General features: G+C 41.6%; 1 protein-coding gene across 1 annotated transcript; it reads right to left on the reverse strand.

Moving 5' to 3' along the window:
- Positions 1-101: 101 nt before the first annotated feature.
- Positions 102-17,948, reverse strand: mis18bp1 (MIS18 binding protein 1). The gene is made up of 17 exons (XM_038286265.1): positions 17,125-17,948; positions 16,903-17,040; positions 16,522-16,817; positions 14,327-14,400; positions 14,117-14,238; positions 13,942-14,032; positions 13,481-13,590; positions 13,241-13,395; positions 11,807-11,876; positions 11,482-11,734; positions 11,069-11,392; positions 9,666-9,835; positions 7,405-7,556; positions 7,174-7,316; positions 6,998-7,082; positions 6,863-6,917; positions 102-269 (listed from the first exon to the last, which is right to left on the reverse strand). The coding sequence occupies exons 1-17, from the start codon at positions 17,840-17,842 to the stop codon at positions 175-177; spliced, it is 3,051 nt and encodes a 1,016-aa protein (XP_038142193.1). The 5' UTR covers positions 17,843-17,948; the 3' UTR covers positions 102-174.
- Between the last annotated feature and the right edge of the window lie 40 nt (positions 17,949-17,988).

Consider the following 17,988-nt stretch of genomic DNA (forward strand, 5'->3'; position numbering starts at 1 on the left):
TTTTTTTTAGAACTATAAGCAGAAAGATTACTAAACATCCAGTAATTCTGATTAGTAGAACAGAAGGTAAAAAAAAACAAACCTTCACTCAGTTTTTCTTGAAAAAAACTTTCATTTGAAACATATAACCGGACTGAAAGAAAACGAATTGGACGTTTATTCCAGAAGTTCAAATCAGTTGTCTGAGAAGTAGAAGTCCCCCTCTTCCTCGTCGCTTTCGGATGTCTCACCCTTGTCCCCGGGTAACGTCTCCCAGACGATAAAGTTTTCTGGTGAAGACAGAAAATAATTGGTCCATGATGCTGCAGGATATTGGGATGTTTATATCCTGAAAGGTCACCTAGCATGATGTTTGTGGGTTTACAATAAATCATTTTCAAAGATCTTTTACATTTAATGTGACATTGTTTGTGTTCAAGACAACCAAAAACAAAACAATTACGGTAGTGGAAAATCTAAAAATAATGACATGTTGCATAGGTTTGCATGCCCTTAAACTAATACTTGTGATTTCATTTCAGCATTCAGACTCCTTTAGTGCGACTTTATCATCCAGCATGTTTTTCTGATGCCCTAATTACTCAGTGGATTGGGACGATGGAATGGACTCATGAGCAAACTGCAGGATTTGCAGCTGCTCATCGTTTCATCCGACACAGTAGCTCCATTTGAAGGAAGGAGTCCCATAACATGATGCTGCCACCACCATGCATCACAGTCGGCTTGGTGGTGATGTCTGATGTGGAATTCTAGATTAGCACCAACCCAACCAAGTGCTGGAGTCCTCAGACCACGACATTCGCCAAACAGCATCTAGGTTTTCAGTCACTTCTGGATGCCTCAGACTAGGGCTCTGTTCGAAAACCTAGGACGCATCCTTAAAAGACCGGATTCGAAGGCCGATTACGTCATAGCGCGGCGCTGAGGCCTGGTCAGATTCCAAGAGTCCTCGTTATGCGGCCTTAAAATGCGTCCTTCTTTTTGCCTGATTTGAAGGACAGGTCCGATGTATCCTCGGTATTCTTGGATATCCCAGGATTCATTGCGAGACCAAGCAAGCTGTGATCAGAGTAAAGGTTACTTGGCGCCAACCAGTGGTGAAAATTGGAAGTTCGGTTTAATATAATACAAGTCATTTAATAGTTCCGTCTGAGATTAATGAAAAATAGTTGTTTTAATGGTTATTGAGTCAGGTATGTGGCGGTAATGGTTGGTTTATCTAAAGGTTTTAATCTGTTACTGTGTAAATGGGTTTGGCTGTAATTTAAGGACAGATTCTAATATATCTGCAGAGTGGGGACTATAAATCTGATAGGAGTTTTATCTTTTTATTGCTGTTTTGCACAATATGCTTAACTACGTATTTTTTGTTGTTGAATATTAGAGATTTTGCAGATATATTTTTTATAAATACATTGTTTAGATTTACTTATATCTTTCCACCCCTTTTATAGAATAGAAAATCCCTTTATTGTCCCACAATGGGCAAATTTACAGCAGCAGAAAGATTACTGAAAATGGTCACACAAATGTGGACCTTAGAAAAATGTATAAGAATAACATGATAGGGAAGAGTTAAAATATAAACAATACAATTCTGTAAAGTGTTTTAACAATATAAAACTGGGGAATAAATAACCAATATGCAGCTATGGACATTTTTACAGTAATGGATATTTGAAAATAGCAGCAACATCAGAGATGTGCAGAATGACAGCAGCAGGTTATTTAACTGACTAAGGTTTCTATCATTACATTTGATTTGTTCCTGCTCCCGGCTGTTGGAACATTTATTCCATTCTGGATTCTTGTGAGTGTAGTCTTTGTTCATTTTACAATAAAAAAGAAATAAACAGTTTTGAAAACTTCTGTATTTATTCTTTTCCTGCTTTGTGTGTCAACGTTTACGGTTGCTAAGCAACAGAGCATAAGGCGGTAAAACCCGCTGAAGGGTAGACCTGGTCGAATTCAAAGCCTAAACTCTTCCGCTCTCCTTATTTTCAAGGACTTCTAAGGATCCAGTCTAGGTAGACCGCGTCCTGGGAGGACACATCCTAGGTTTTCAAACAGAGCCTAGATTTAGACAAAAACATCAGCCAACATATTTTTGGCTAATAGCCTTTATTTCTTCCATCGTTTCGGCCACTAAATGCAGAAAATGTCCCATTACCACAGTAAAGTTTCCAAACTTGGAATGCTGGAATTGAATTGAATAAATAACCCAGTTTGTGAGTTTTTTTGTTTATTTATTAATTGAAAGCCATGTTAAATTCTGCTACACAGTAGAATAAACATCTGAAACCTCAAACCTCACTTTAAATAGTTTACCATTTATCTTTTCATCGTTCAGCGCAGAAAAAAGGTTTGGAAACCATTGCATTAGTGTATTCAGCAGCCATGCATTAATCCCACATTAAGTGCTGCTCCCCTAATCTGGTATCCATTGTTAATGTCTGGGGTGCTTTGCTAATAAATGTTCTTTTTATTAAAATTAAACGTGTGTAACACTTGTTATCATTAACATCGGCTCTATGAAATTGGTCAAAAAGCATCTGCAGCACATTTCAGGGATCAGTTTGACTGAATGAATAAAAATATACAGGTGCTGGTCATAAAATTAGAATATCATGAAAAAGTAGATTGATTTCAGTAATTCCATTTAAAAAGTGAAACTTGTATATTATATTCATACATTACATACAAACTCATATATTTCAGATGTTTATTTTGTTTAATTTTGATGATTACAAATGACAACAAATGAAAATCTCAAATTCATCATATCAGAAAATTAGAATATTACTGAAGACCAATAAAAACAAAGGATTTATAGCAATGTTGGCCAACTGAAAAGTATGAACATGAAAAGTATTAGCATGTACAGCACTCAGTATTTAGTTGGGCCTCCTTTGGCCTGTATTACTGCAGCAATGCGGCGTGGCATGGAGTCGATCAGTCTGTGGCACTGCTCAGGTGTTATGATAGCCCAGGTTGCTCTAATAGTGGCTTTTAGCTCTTCTGAATTGTTGGGTCTGGTGTATTGCATCTTCTTCTTCACAATACCCCATAGATTTTCTATGGGGTTAAGGTCAGGAGAGTTTGCTGGCCAATTAAGAACAGGGATACCATGGTCCTTCAACCAGGTACTGGTAGCTTTGGCACTGTGTGCAGGTGCCAAGTCCTGTTGGAAAATGAAATCTGCATCTCCAAAAAGTTGGTCAGCTGCAGGAAGCATGAAGTGCTCTAAAACTTCCTGGTATGTGGCTGCGTTGACCCTGGACCTCAGAAAACACAATGGACCAACACCAGCAGATGACATGGCACCCCAAACCATCACTGACTGTGGAAACTTTACACTGGACTTCAAGCAACGTGGATGAAGTGCCTCTCTTCTTTTCCTCCAGACTCTGGGACCTTGATTTCCAAAGGAAATGCAAAATTTACTTTCATCAGAGAACATGACTTTGGACCACTCACCAGCAGTCCAGTCCTGTTTCTCTTTAGCCCAGGCAAGACGCTTCTGACGCTGTCTGTGGTTCAAGAGTGGCTTGACACAAGCAATGCGACAGCAGAACCCCATGTCTTTCATACGTCTGTGTGTGGTGGTTCTTGAAGCACTCACTCCAGCTGCAGTCCACTCTTTGTGAATCTCCCCCACATTTTTGAATGGGTTTTGTTTCACAATCCTCTCCAGGGTGCGGTTATCTCTCTTGCTTGTACACTTTTTTCGACCACATCTTTTCCTTCCCTTCGCCTCTCTATTAATGTGCTTGGACACTGAGCTCTGTGAACAGCCAGCCTCTTTAGCGATGACCTTTTGTGTCTTGCCCTCCTTGTGCAAGGTGTCGATGGTCGTCTTTTGGACAACTGTCAAGTCAGCAGTCTTCCCCATGATTGTGTAGCCTATAGAACTAGACTGAAAGACCATTTAAAGGCTTTTGCAGGTGGTTTGAGTTAATTAGCTGATTAGAGTGTGGCACCAGGGGCCATCAATTTTGAACCTTTTCACAATATTCTAATTTTCTGATATGATGAATTTGATTTGTAATCATAAAAATTAAACAAAATAAACATCTGATATATATGAGTTTGTATGTAATGTATGAATATAATATACAAGTTTCACTTTTTAAATGGAATTACTGAAATCAATCTACTTTTTCATGATATTCTAATTTTATGACCAGCACCTGTATTGGTCAATCTCTGCTTCAGACATCCTAACTCCTTGGCTCAGTAGTACACAACATTTAGGTGTTTGTCATAAAATATAGCACTCAGACCTTCTTGGAAACTCCTTTACGTTCTTTAGAGTTTGGAGACTAAAACTTTTTCAATTGGGGTGAAATAAAAAGTTGCATTCTTGTAAATTTAATCCCTTAATTTCTACAGTAATTTCTGACTTTATTTATTGTTCGTCTATGCTAATCATATTTATATAAGCCAGGAATTTTTTTATTTTATTTCCTACAAACAACAACTTTAACCTTGCACAAGCTGGATTGTCACAAGATCTGAGTTTTCGGCCTCACAATAAATCCAACTTTAAAGAATCCGTCTCATAACAATCAACGAGTCGGACCAATGACATGCCTGCAGTGTTTTTGGGGCGGGACATAGGAATGATGACAGTCAGAAGGGCCCTTAGATGGTTATTCAAACATGCCGAGAATGACATTGTTTCTGTTCCACATGTAATCTTTTATTGGAACTTTGTCTCCAACCTGAACTGGGAAAAAATATGGTGTCTTCCATCTAAATATCTGACTATTAATAAGATCAAAGAGGTCTCTCTTAAGATGATCCATCATTTTTATCTGTTTTTCCTTCAATGATACAAAAAAAAAAACATTGACATGAACTGTTCATTCTGCCAACTCTATGAGGAAGATCTCTATCATTTATTCTGCTCATGTTACTCATGTATTGCCTGGCAAAACATCTGTACGCTTATTTCCAAAACAATACTTGATGACTTTCCCCTAACTTGTATAAATGTGTTGTTTTGATTCTTCTCTTATCCCACTAATAAAATAAAAAACATTTTTATATCCCCCACAATGGGGAAAATTCCCTCTCTGCATTTAACCCATCCCGTTGGGGGGCAGTGGGCTGCCATTGTGTGGCGCCTGGGGAGCAGCGTGGGGTTAAGGGTCTTTACTCAGGAACCCAGAGTGGAGGCTGTGGGGATCAAACTAGGTACTTGCAAACTTCTTAGAGCACAAGCGAACTGCTTTAACCACTAGGCCAACGCTCCCGGCCTTTAAAGAGTTATTCAAACAATAGACAGAAATCTGCTCATAGTGTTCGTTTTTGGCCATTTTATGAATGTAAAAATGTGCATCATTGTGTTGGACAACACTCTGATCCAGGGAACCATGGACAAATATGTTAAGTGATTCCTTAATGCGGCTAAGCAGATCCGCAACACAAAACAGAGGTAGGCTAGCTTTAATTTTCTGTAGCCTATGCAGTTACCTTCTATGTTGTTGTTCTATGAAACCGTTTGTTTCAAACTTAGGACTTGTTAAAAAAAAAATGCACCAGCAGGCGGCACCAGGCTACCAGAGTTATTTCTGCGCACAGCACAGTATGCTGTGATTAAAGTTGCATGGTACTGTCATAAAATTCAGTAAATGCGGAAGCTATCCGTTTCATTTCATTTCTCTCATCGAAAAACCAGACAAATGGCATTTAGATGATATTCTGCATAAAAAATACGTGACATAATGGTAAATTCAGATATAGTAATCAACCGCTTATAGTGTTCAAATTGGCTCAGGAGCAACGTGATCACTATAAGCGGATTCCACCGTATTAGATCTCTCCAGTATTCAAAAAATAGAAAAGCCATTAAGACAATAGATATGTCCGCTCACTTTAATATCTTTTTGAGTTAACTTTGTATTTATTCATTTGCTTTCTGATTTGTTTGTGCTTGCTATACAGCACCCTGAAACAAGAAAATGCTTTAGACCTACAACATGTTTGTCTTGTTAAATTTGCTGTTTTGTAAACCCCTTTATTATCAATAAAGAAAAAAAAAACAAAAAAACAAACGTACAAACATAGCTACGCTGGAGGACTTATCTGTCGAAACCACAATTGACTCGGTTTATTGTCATTACAATGTCATAAGTATAAAGCTCCTTCATGATCAAGGCATCTCCCCTGCCAGGCAAGTATCTATTTTAGCTAAATAGAAACAATTTCTCATTTAAAAAAGGAGCAAAGAGAAGCACTTTGTGTATTTTTAGATGGGATAGATGTCTGTCTCACTCAATGTCTTACTCAAAAAAGATTTGGAAAAAGATAACTTAATCAGCGTACCCGGCTAGTTGTGAAAACGTCACGATTCGCTGCTACAATTGGCTGAAAGCGTATTAGGGAAGGCGGGTACTATCTGGCACATCACCCAATCAGTTTGAAGTATTGTACTAAACGTCCCTCCTTTTCAGGGACAGACTGAACAGCAGCCATCCCAGATTGATAACGCAGAACTTGACTCAGTTCTAAACATATCAATCTGGCTACTTCCAGGTTACAACACAGCAAAAACAAAAACTTTGCCAGTTGTAGGTTTTACTAAAGGTGCTAAAAAGTAAATGAACTGAAAATCCTCCATGGGAAGCTAAACTTACTTCAGAAAGAAGTGAACTGAAAAAGACTCAATGTTGAAATTAAGTCAGAAGAGGTTTTAATAATCTATTACTTTCATGGTGTGCAAAATGATGCAAACAAATTATGATTTTTTTTTCTGTCATGTCACCTGATACATGGCACAGTACAAATGGGGAATGTGTTTCATATAATGATCTAGAGTTGTTAAAAGAGGAGTTAGTCCACTTTGTTGACCACCTACCTGTGTTTCCACATTTCCGTATGGGTCGCTTAACCTGTGGTGTGGCTGCGTACTTCTAAAAGATAAAAAAACAGGAGGTGAAATTGGGCTGGATCTGCTGGAAAAACTCAGAAAGGAAACTTGTGAATTCAGTACCCTCGGAGAAGACGAGGCTTTGCATAAATCAAACCGATTCTTTCTCATCCTCTTCTGCAGCTGGTAGACGTACCGGTCGTCATTCCTTTGAAATTGAAGGAAAGAAAACGTGGGGTGGAGATCTGTGTGCAGCGATCAAGACAAATTCTGTCAGAACACAGAGGCGACGGCCTTACCCGTTGGAAGAGTCCACCATGGTGGGGGTTATGGCCAGACAGCGGGGCGTCTTCACATTAGGGAAACACGATGACATGGGGGTCTGAGGCTCCAGGTCAGACACTGAAATGTCGTGATCTTCACTCGAGCAAAAGGAGGGGATCTAAGCAGCAAAGGAAAAACAAGGCGGAAGTGAAGCTTCACAAACACTAATAGAGGACCAGAAGAGACCATCTTAAGCAAAGAAGCACCTCAATGATTTTCTTCTGCATGTGCGTCGAGCTGAAAGCGTCGTTCACGTCTTCTTTGGGAACGGTCTCCAGAAATTGTCGCACCTGCTGCTTTCTCTTCAGCGTCCCGGCTCGCGCAGTTATCAGAGGAACAGACCCAGATCCACTGTTGCCTAAATCCCCACAGGGATTATAAGATGGAGAAAATTCACACAGAAAGACTTTGATCAAACTGGAGAAGAATGTAAATGTAAATCCCTTTAGTGTGCCACAATGGGGAAATTCACTCTCACAATTTGACCCATCCCCTTGGGGAGCAGTGGACTGCCATTGAGTGGCGCCCGGGGAGCAATGTGGAGTTAAGGGTGTTTTACTCAGAAACCCAGAGTGGAGGCTGTGGGGATCGAATCAGGTATTTGAGAGCACAAGCATACTGCAATAACAACTAAGCCAACACTCCTCTAAGCACTAGAACAACTCGGTTCATGGTTTGATCAGGAGGCCATATTGTTGAAGGTTTGGGGCTGAACAAAAACAGAATTAATAAAGAACCCAAAAGTAAATTTCCAATAAAATAAATTAAATCAAAACAACACTGTGTAACTTTTAGCCACTAGGGGGCGCTTGACCAATAACTTCCAGGTTGAACAACTGGCAAAACTGCCCACAGGGAAAACGAAATAAGTCTCCTACTGTGTTTAGGAATCTTTTAATCAACCAGTTTGGACCAGCAGATTGAGAAGTCATATAACTATCAGTAAATTTAAGATTCCTACCTCTAGATTAAATCCTACATCAGAGAACCCGAAAGGAAAGGTCATCAATCAGGTCAATCAGGAAAAGGTCATATCCGTTTAGTTGCCTAACAGCAACATCTAGCTTAGTTAGCTCACGTGTTTAAAGGGAGATCAGACTGCCATAAAATATTTTTTGGGTCAGTGACTCATTTATTGACGGATCCAAACCTCTCAACTTACATGGGCTAGTTTTTAATGGCAGGAGCCTGCATTGGTAGGCACCAAGGGCTGAATATTGACCTGAAAAACCATTTTATATAGACCCATTTAGGATGAACTCGTACACATTGTTGCTTTAAAATGTTAAATTCTAATTTAACATGACATGTTGTACAAGATCAGTAAAAAAAAGAACTGTAATTAAGATTTCTTTATGCATTTACTGTTTTCTGTTATTTTTAGAATCTTCGCAATAAAAATATGCATGTGTTGAGAGCTGGAGGCAGCGAGAGACCATTTCATTTACCAAATATTAGCAGATAATGAATATAAAGAACTTCAAATAGAATATGCAACCAAGTACTGCATCCAGGCAGTACTTGATACAACTAACGCTAACATAGTGAGCAGATCTTGGCGTCGTCAAAATAGAATGACTTTCCAAATTTAATGCTGGTCATAGAAGGTTTGGTAATCGAATTGAATTGTTGCCTGGTAGTAATGTCCTTTCTAAAGATGAGAGCTACTTTTTTGGGCAATCACTAATTTTTAAAGGCTGCTAGTGCAGCATTAAACTAAAGCTCATGTATAATAAGCATATTGTGGTATTTTAATTTTCAATATCTATAAACACTAGAGTGATTAAACAAATAAGAGCAACGGAATAAAATTAAACTTTAGACACAATTTTCTGGTAAGATTAGTTTTCCAGCTTATTACTGTCAGTACAGAGAAACGAAATGAAGTCATTAACCCATCCCCTTGGGGAGCAGTGGGCTGCCATTGTGCGGCACCCTGTGAGCAGAGTGGGGTTAAAGGTGTTTTTGCTCAGGGACCCAGAGTGGCAGTCTGTGGGAGTGGAGCTCGAACTCAGACCCTCAGGAATCCAAACTCTATCAGGGGTTGACTTTAAGGATTTTTATCATGCTTGCAATGCTTGTGGGTCGTTTTCAGCAAATGTCGGTGATTTTAAAGTAATTTTGAGTGATAAATAATTATTTATCATTATCATTTATTTAAAATTGTACTCTCCCAACAACAAAAACTACTTGCCCCGGGCGATCGGGCAATGGTTAACATGGAGCCCTGTCTATGCCCTAACCACTAGGTCACCACTCCTCCAAATTAGATCAGCCATTTCTTTCGGTGACGCCTGCTCTAAAACATATCATTTGTTAGATTTTTAACCTGCTTACAGCACTAATAGATTTTTTTCATATAATATTAATTTAAAATGAACAATAAAGTTGCCCCCCCCCCCCCAAATATCAATTCATAGCCCTTCCCATGCCACGGCAGCTGTATTAAAGACCAAACTATGTTTACCTGCAGGTTTGGCTGCCTTCTCCTTCCCCTTCTTGGTGCGTTTGGCGGGACTCTGGGTCCCACCTTGGGACGCGCACCACTTGTTGCATTCTTCAGCCGTTCGCGTCCCCACCATCTTCGCTACCTTCCCCCAGTAACCTGCAACGTGTTTGGGATAGCTGCGCACAGCCCTGGAAAACAAACAAGAAAATGCTTTAGACCTACCTGAAGACGAGGACATACTTTGTTCATCTACAGCCTTTCTGTTAATTCAGCAGAGCAATTATTAAAGGAATAGTACACCCAAAACATGATTAGCCTTCATTTTCTACTCACCCCCATGCTGAACAACACTCTGGAGTACTTTTTTGATATCTCAAATGCATCTGGAGATCTGGGAGGCTTCTTGCTGTCTGCTGACATTCAAATAATGGAGGTCTATGGCGCCCGAGGCAGAAAGGTCCATAAAAGTCCACAAAAACGTGTCAATATTCCTCCATACTGCTCGTCCAATGTATTCCAAGTGTCCTGAGTGGGTAGCATCCAGAATTTACTCGAAACGAAGTCATTTAGAATGTTTTTAGAGCATAAACAGTAGTGTATAGGATTTCCTGAAAGCGCGCACATGCGCGTTCACGACGCTACGGAAGCCGGCAGACCAAACCAGCGCTGAATGCGCACTTTCATCTCATTTCAGCGTCTGCTCTGCCAATAATGCAAGTGTAGAAGAAGAAATGTGCTGTTTACCTGTGCAAAGAAAGAAACAACGAAAGAAAAATGTCTGAGGACTTCAGTGTTGAGGAAGAGCATGAGTTCTTTGCCGAGCTGAATGCGCTGGTTTGGTCTGCCGGCTTCCGTAGCGTCGTGAACGCGCATGTGCGCGCTTTCAGGAAATCCTATACACTACTGTTTATGCTCTAAAAACATTCTAAAAGACTTCGTTTCGAGTAAATTCTGGATGCTACCCACTCAGGACACTTGGAATACATTGGACGAGCAGTATGGAGGAATATTGACACGTTTTTTGTGGACTTTTATGGACCTTTCTGTCTCGGGCACAATAGACCTCCATTATTTGAATGTCAGCAGACAGCAAGAAGCCTCCCAGATCTCCAGATGCATTTGAGATATCGAAAAAGTACTCCAGAGTGTTGTTCAGCATGGGGGTGAGTAGAAAATGAAGGCTAATCATGTTTTGGGTGTACTATTCCTTTAAACTATGAAAAACAACCTTAAAAAAAGGAAAATAGATCACTGATAATTATCAACGCTCTCCTTTTTTTTAGACTTTTAGAATTTCTGTAAACTCATTTTCTGTGAATAAATCTTCTATTTCTAGTAGAAATAGCAGATTTACAGAAAATGGTCTCACATCTCTTCACACCCGTCTGTTTGTGTCATTTGAAATATTCTGTCTTACGTACTCCTCCAGCTTCAGGATCTCGTCCTCCGTCCACTCGTCTACGTCTCTGTCGTGTGGAACAATGGCGCTGCTTTTGTTTCGCAGCTGCCTCTGCCATGTCGGCTGTGATGAAAGCTCCTGCGGTGAGGATGATGTGGTGCGCTTGGCCTCTTTCTTCTTCTCTTGTACTTTCTTACTCTTCGCCGCTGCTCTGGTTTTATTTTTCTGCTCCTTCCTTCTCTCTCTCTGGGGCTCTGGGGAACGCTTGGGGGAAACACTGTGATCTGACTCTGGTACACCAACTCCTGCCGCCGGTCTTGTGTGCCTCGCACTCTCTCGCCTCCTTCTGATGAGAAACAACTCGTCATCAGACAACAGGTGGTTAGATGTTTCAACGCTAGGGGAAACAAGTTCAGGGGAACATGTCTCTAATACCTGGTTGGAGGCCTGCTGGCGTTCCGCGTTTGTCTCTTTGACCCCTCACACAGTCCTCTTTTGGCATCTAAAGGCTGCCGCGTGGACATTCTTCTACCAGGAACCTCTCTCAGACAATCAATGACCCTGTTCGATGAATCAGTGGGGTGCTGGTCCTGTTTAGCCGCAGCTCTGTCCAGTCTTCGGTCTGTCTTGACCTTTCTCACTGGGGCTGAGAACTCCTCGCCTTTATCTGATTCTTGCTGGTTTATATCTGGGAGTAAAGAGAAACGTTTTTTAAGAGCGGCTGCATACGTCAGTGCAGAACCTCCACCGACTGATTTACCATCACTGGAGGGGGAGAAGACAGGGCCTGGCTTCTTGGACCTCCTCGAGCAGGCAGTCGCTGGAACATCCTATCAGAACAGAAGTGGATTGGAAAAAGGAAAGAACCAAAAGTGGTGCAAAACATCCGAGAAAACTGGGATTTTTTTTCTTTCCAGTGATAACAGTTGACGATTATCGCAATGATGAAACAATCCTATTACTTAAATGTCCACACCCAGCCAGGATCAATGAGGCAGAAACAAGAACTCCCTCAAATAACACTTCTCTGACTGCACCAAGTAGGCCATCAGAGACGGTATCTTAAGTGGCTGCCAGCATCCATTAATGAGCCACCAAAATTACTCAAAGAGGGCTTCCAGTGGCAGCACAGACACTATGTGCTTCATTTAGGCTCAAAGTTCATCATTGAGCTCTAAAAAAAAAAAAAAAAAAAAAAAGGAGAGTGACTGGACAAAAACAGGATCCTCAAGAGACGCATACGACCAAAGCCTCCAGCAACTATGAAGACACCAAAGGCCAGCTTTAGAGCTTCAATAACAAAATTAAACCCTTCTGGAAGCTGAGTGTGTGGTTAGGAAAGATTAATTAATCCAATTAGGGCTGAAACAATTAATCAGATTAATTGTGATTAATGAATTATTGAAATAATCGTAAACTAATTGAGTAATTGATTCATCCTTAGCTGGAGTAAAGAGACTTTAATTCCCATCGTTCCGAGCTTGAATGACTTCTTGCACAAAATCCACTGTGCCTCATGTATGTTCCCTGGTTTTAGCCATGGAGAAAACTCATGGCTGGATAGACAATATTGGTTACATTTACACTTGCTCATATTTTCCAGACAAAAAGTAAATGGCGCATCTCACAAATGTCCCGGCCGCAGCAACGCTTTTATTGGTTCCGCATCGGGACGGAACCAATACTAGCAAGCCATTATTTTTTTTAAATGAAAAAAAAAAAAGGTCATTTTTAATGTTTTATTTAGATTACAAATGAAATCATAAAATAATCTTATTTATGATGTTTTAAAAATTAAGACCTACGAAAGACTAATTTAAGACATTTTAATACCAATTGAGGCCTTAGTTTTATTTTGAAGAATTCAATGCCTTTTAAGACTTTTTAAAGACCCTTTTCTTTCCAGAACCCTGTATGATTACGGAGGCTGATTGTAAGGACATGACACAGTCCGCCCATGTGTCTCTGTTATCCGAGGACTGAACCGCACCGAGTGCTACAGATGAACTAGTACCATGTTAGAGAGTTTTGGGCTGTGTTTGGCACGGTTTGGTTCAGTTGTGTGTGTCATTTACACTCAACAGTTACTTGGTTACCATGCTCGGACTGATCTCGGCACGGTTTGGAAAGGGTAGCGTAAATGGGGCTATAGTTTAACGATTGCTGATTGGTCGCCGTTGACTCGCGCGCTTACAGGACTGGAGGAGGAGTAGTAGTCCCTGTAGACTGTAACGTTCATCTGAGGATCCAGGAAGACTCTCCCTCCTCTCCAGAACTCCAGAGGGGGTTTGACCACCCGACCGCTTCGAGTCACGCAGGTGGAGGAGCCGGAGGAAGGACACGGCTGGGCTGGAACGAGACAAACAAAAATCATCGAACCTGCCGATCCTAAATCAGAACCAGGAATGAAGCAGAAATCAAATATTTCACTTACATCTATTCATATTTCTCTGTGTCTGCCGCCTCACAGACTGCTCCCTGGAAGGGAGCTCTGATCCCTTCGCTGAGAAAACCGTGTCTTCGTTCTTCCTCTCTGCATGCCTACTGGGATAAAACATTCACTATAAAGATGGAGAAAATACTCGCATGAAAGTGTTGCATGAGTAAAACCTTTTTTTAAGAGGTGCATTAAATCACATGAGCAGTTTGCCTTCAATTCATAGTCAACAGAAAAATCTGATTATATCTTGATAAGATGATTCAAACACATCCAAACTAAGAGCTGCCATCTGCCTTATGGTGCATCAATCAACAGGAAATGGTAATGAATGCCTAAACATGGATGACTGGTTTAATTTAATGTTATATTGTAGCAAAAAGGAAAAATAACTGAAAATAATAGATTCATTTTTTCCAGGAAAAGGCCTCTTGGTGAGTCTCTAAAAATCCTCTTACTCTTTGGATTCCAAGAGAAACTTCTGAAAAAGTTCCTTCCAGTTTGAAGGGAAGCCATTCACAAACTTCTTCAGAAACCAACTCGGAAAATCTGAAAACCAAACATAAAGAAAGCGATTAAACGCCACGCAGCGACAGAATTCACAAGGAGCTTTTAATGCTTCGCCGTTCTGACCAGAGGCGGGGGTCGTGTTCATCTGTCCGACCAGGATGTACACCCTGCCGGTGACGGTCTTCAGCACCGACTTGCCGACCCTTTCGGTGATGATGTTGCTGTTCCACGGTATGTTCTCCTCTCTGGTAGAAACAAAGTAAAAAAATAAAAAAATGATTTCACACTAAAACTCAAGAGTTTAGGGTGTGAAGCATGAATGGTGACACTCACACGTGGATCCCATCAACAAACAGGCCCCGTCCATTCCTTCTCAGGAACCACTTCTTCAGACGAATCACACTCTCCTGATAGGAAACGATCCGGGCAGAGATGAGATGAATTACAGCTGCAGAGCGTATCGAAGCACAACCTAATATTTTGCAATATTGCAACCAAAAAAAACGGCTTTCATTTTATCCTAAGGAATAGACCCTTCCACTCACATTGGATCTACCGTATTTTCACGACCATAAGGCGCACCGTACTAAAAGGCGCAGTCTCAGTTATGTGTGCCATTACTGTATTTAACACACACATAAGGCGCACCGGATTATAGAGCGTCGGTTTTATATACCGGTACATATCCTCTACTACGTTTAAATACCTCTACTGCGTATTTAAAAATAGAGCAGGAGCAAAACTGAGTATGATTGTGCTTTATTCATGTATTTATTACAAAGTATTAATCGAACCCATCAAAGTCATCATCCTCTGTTTCTGAATTAAACAGCTGCGCTAAATCAGACATGCCAATTTCCCCTTCTTCGCTGTCAGAGTCACTTTCCGTGCCGGGCGGCTCCTCGGAAATGATTAGGCTTGTCCCGATCCGATACGTGGATCGGATCGGGACGCCGATATTGGCAAAAAAAATGCGTATCGGCAAAGCATGTAAAATGCCGATCCAGACTGCCGATCCGGTTTTTTTTTTTTTTATCCGGTCCGTATTTTCCAGTTTCTCCAATTGAAACGATCCATTCCACTATTTTGCGCCAGTGTTTCCCTGTTTTGCATTTTTATTAAAACTTAAAGTAATACTTGCACCTTTAACTGTTTACGGCTTTACTGTTCACTGTGCAATTTCAGATTGCTATTCATAATTTTGTCCAGTTTGTGTTTATCTCTTAATAAACAGGTAAGTTTGTTGTTACCAAGCATTGTGTTTTATTCAATCTCACCTAATTTAGCTGGCTAGATGTTATCAAGAGTACTAAAACCCTTTTCAACATGAGTCTTACAACTAAGGCTAAATACTTTAACGTAAACTTAAATACATGCTCGGATAGGCTGGTATCGGCCAGTATCGGTATCGGATCGGAAGTCCAAAAACAATACCGGTATCGGATCGGAAGTGCAAAAACCTGGATCGGGACATCTCTAGAAATGATGCCGGCTTTTGCGAAAGCTCGAACAACAGTGCCAGCAGACACGTTAGCCAAAGCATCTACAATCCATCCGCAAACTGTGGCGTAACTTGCCCGGCGCTGCATTCCACTTTTCGTGAAACTGTGGTCTCCGTCGGTCATCCATCGCTCCCACGCCGCTCGCAGCCTTACTTTGAACGACCGGTTCACACCAATGTCGAGCGGTTGAAGTTCCTTTGTCAGACCTCCCGCAATAACAGCGAGCACAGCGTTCATTTGTTTCACCTTGTTTTTCACATCAGCTGTGAGATGGGCACGGATGGAGTCACAGATTAACAGCGATGGTGATACGTGGAAAAAACCACCTGGTCTCCTTACATACACTTCCCTCAGCCACTCTTCATCATCTCCTCATCCATCCAGCCCTTTTCATTTGCCTTAATAATGACTCCAGCTGGAAAAGTCTCTTTAGGCAAAGTCTTTCTCTTAAAAATCAGCATAGGTGGCAGTTTCTGTCCATTTGCGTGGCAGCCAATCCACGCCCACACTTCCCCCTTTAACATTCTCATGGCGGTCTCAACAACGTCCACATAGGGCGCACCGCACATTTTGAGGGAAAAAAAAGACGTTTATATGCGCCTTATAGTCGCGAAAATACGGTATATTTAGAGTCAGAGTGGAGGTGAGGACCATAATCAGTGTTTTGTAATAACATTTTTGCCAGAAGACGTACTGTTTTTAACATACCTGCAATTTATCCAATAAAAATGTATCAAATAGACATAGAGGCTATAAAAATAACCGTCAAAGACCTTGTAGTGTTGGCCTAGTGGTTAGAGCAGTGCGCTTGTGCTCTGAGAAGGTTGCAAGTACACGGTTCAATCCCCACAGCCTGCACTCTGGGTCCCTGAGCAAGACCCTTAACACACTGCTCTCCGGGCACCGCACAGTGGCAGTCCACTGTTCCCAAGGGGATGGGTTAAATGCAGAGGTGAATTCCTCCAGTGTGAGATCGATAAAGTTTAGTTATTATTATTATTAAACCTGTCTTCTGCTTCTACTTACCGATGGGAATTGCTTCTGCGAGGCCAAGACGTTGCGTCTGAACACATCTTTGTCTTTCTTTGGGATGGAGATCTGCGGGCTGTCGAGTATCAGCGGGTCCTCCAGGATAACACGCGGTGAAGGTGGAGCAGGGGTCAGAGAATCCTCGGAAATTTCAGACTGACTCTCTGGTGACTCCACTCGGTTCTGTTTCACAGGAGCCACTTGTTCTATGGTATTCATTGGGGGTATTGCTTTGAGGCGATCCATGTAAGGGTTTGTGGAAACCTCAGTGGATCTGGACTCCTTCAAGCCTCCTGAGAGAGAGAAAAAAAATATATATTAAGCGTAATTATTGACCTTTGAGCAAACTTTGTGTTCGGACGCAGGAATCAGACATACTCTCATTCCTCCCAAAGAGCTCTCTTCTGCTGCTGCTCTGGATCTGCTGCTGATTCTTTTTACTTTCACTCTCCTTCATCATTGCAAACTGTTTGGCAGGAGACATCATGGAGACCATGTTCGCCATAAAAAGGGGGTCTGTTCAAACAGAGAAAAACAACAACCCTGCTTTTTTTATTGCACCAGAATGATAATCAATGATGGATCTGGTGAGATTATTACCCAGATCCTGTTGGCAGGTGATGGTCTGTGCACTGTCCCAGATGACAGGTTTTCTCCTGGTTTCTGGTGGACCTAAATCCTCACTGAGCTCCTTGCTGGTTCCTCTGGCATTCTGGGAATCAAGTGGATCCAGTCTCCTCTTCCTCAGCCTTTTCCTCATGGGGGAATACATGCTGTCTGGAGATCTGGGATTCAGAGGAACAGCTTCATTGTTAAAAACCCTCCAGTTCTCTTTGGGCTGGGTCCTGCTGAGGCCAGCTGTGATCTGATCTCTGCAGACCCCGGAAGCAGGCCTGGAAAAAGTGGTGGACTCAATGGATCCGGTTCTCCGTGTAGATCCAGGAACGGGGTAATTGAGTGGGACCTCTTGCTGCAGAGGAAGGCGCAGGCTGGCAGAGCTGCAGGGCTCCACTGACTGATCAGGGCTGGAGGTGGGGGACAGAACGAGCGGCTGCGCTTCGGCTTCATAACAAGCTAACCTGTTGTTCTCCCAAAGCTCTTCGCTCCTACAGAACTCGGAAGGGTACGGTTTGTATCTCGGTCTGGTAGCCCTGTACACACCGTCTGTTTTCAGGCTACATCTTCGATCAGCTCCGTGTCTCTGTTGCTCCGAAATGTCCTCCGCCTCTTTCTGAATCTCCCATTTCAGCCTCGCAAATATCTTTGCAGGCGATTGATAACGGGGGTCTTCACGTTTCGATAAATGATACGACGCCATAGCCCTGTGAGACGTATTTGCCCCAATAAACAATTCGACAACTAACAGTTAGCCCGCTAACCCGCAATTTTCAAAAAACTTAGGCCGCACCCCCTTTGCCTTAGACGAGGTGACGCATTTCCGTAACAAGCCTCCTTCTTCTTCTT

This window comes from Cyprinodon tularosa, unplaced genomic scaffold, assembly GCF_016077235.1.
Source record: "Cyprinodon tularosa strain WSP-4 unplaced genomic scaffold, ASM1607723v1 ctg222, whole genome shotgun sequence".
Lineage (NCBI taxonomy): Eukaryota > Metazoa > Chordata > Actinopteri > Cyprinodontiformes > Cyprinodontidae > Cyprinodon > Cyprinodon tularosa.

Coding starts and splice junctions, on each gene's coding strand:
- mis18bp1 (XM_038286265.1), bottom strand. CDS start 17,842: ATGGCGTCGTATCATTTATCGAAACGTGAAGACCCCCGTTATCAATCG. Junction 11,393..11,481: donor GCCAGCAGGCCTCCAACCAG/GTATTAGAGACA, acceptor GTTTCTCATCAG/AAGGAGGCGAGAGAGTGCGA. Junction 7,083..7,173: donor ATGGTGGACTCTTCCAACGG/GTAAGGCCGTCG, acceptor TCAATTTCAAAG/GAATGACGACCGGTACGTCT.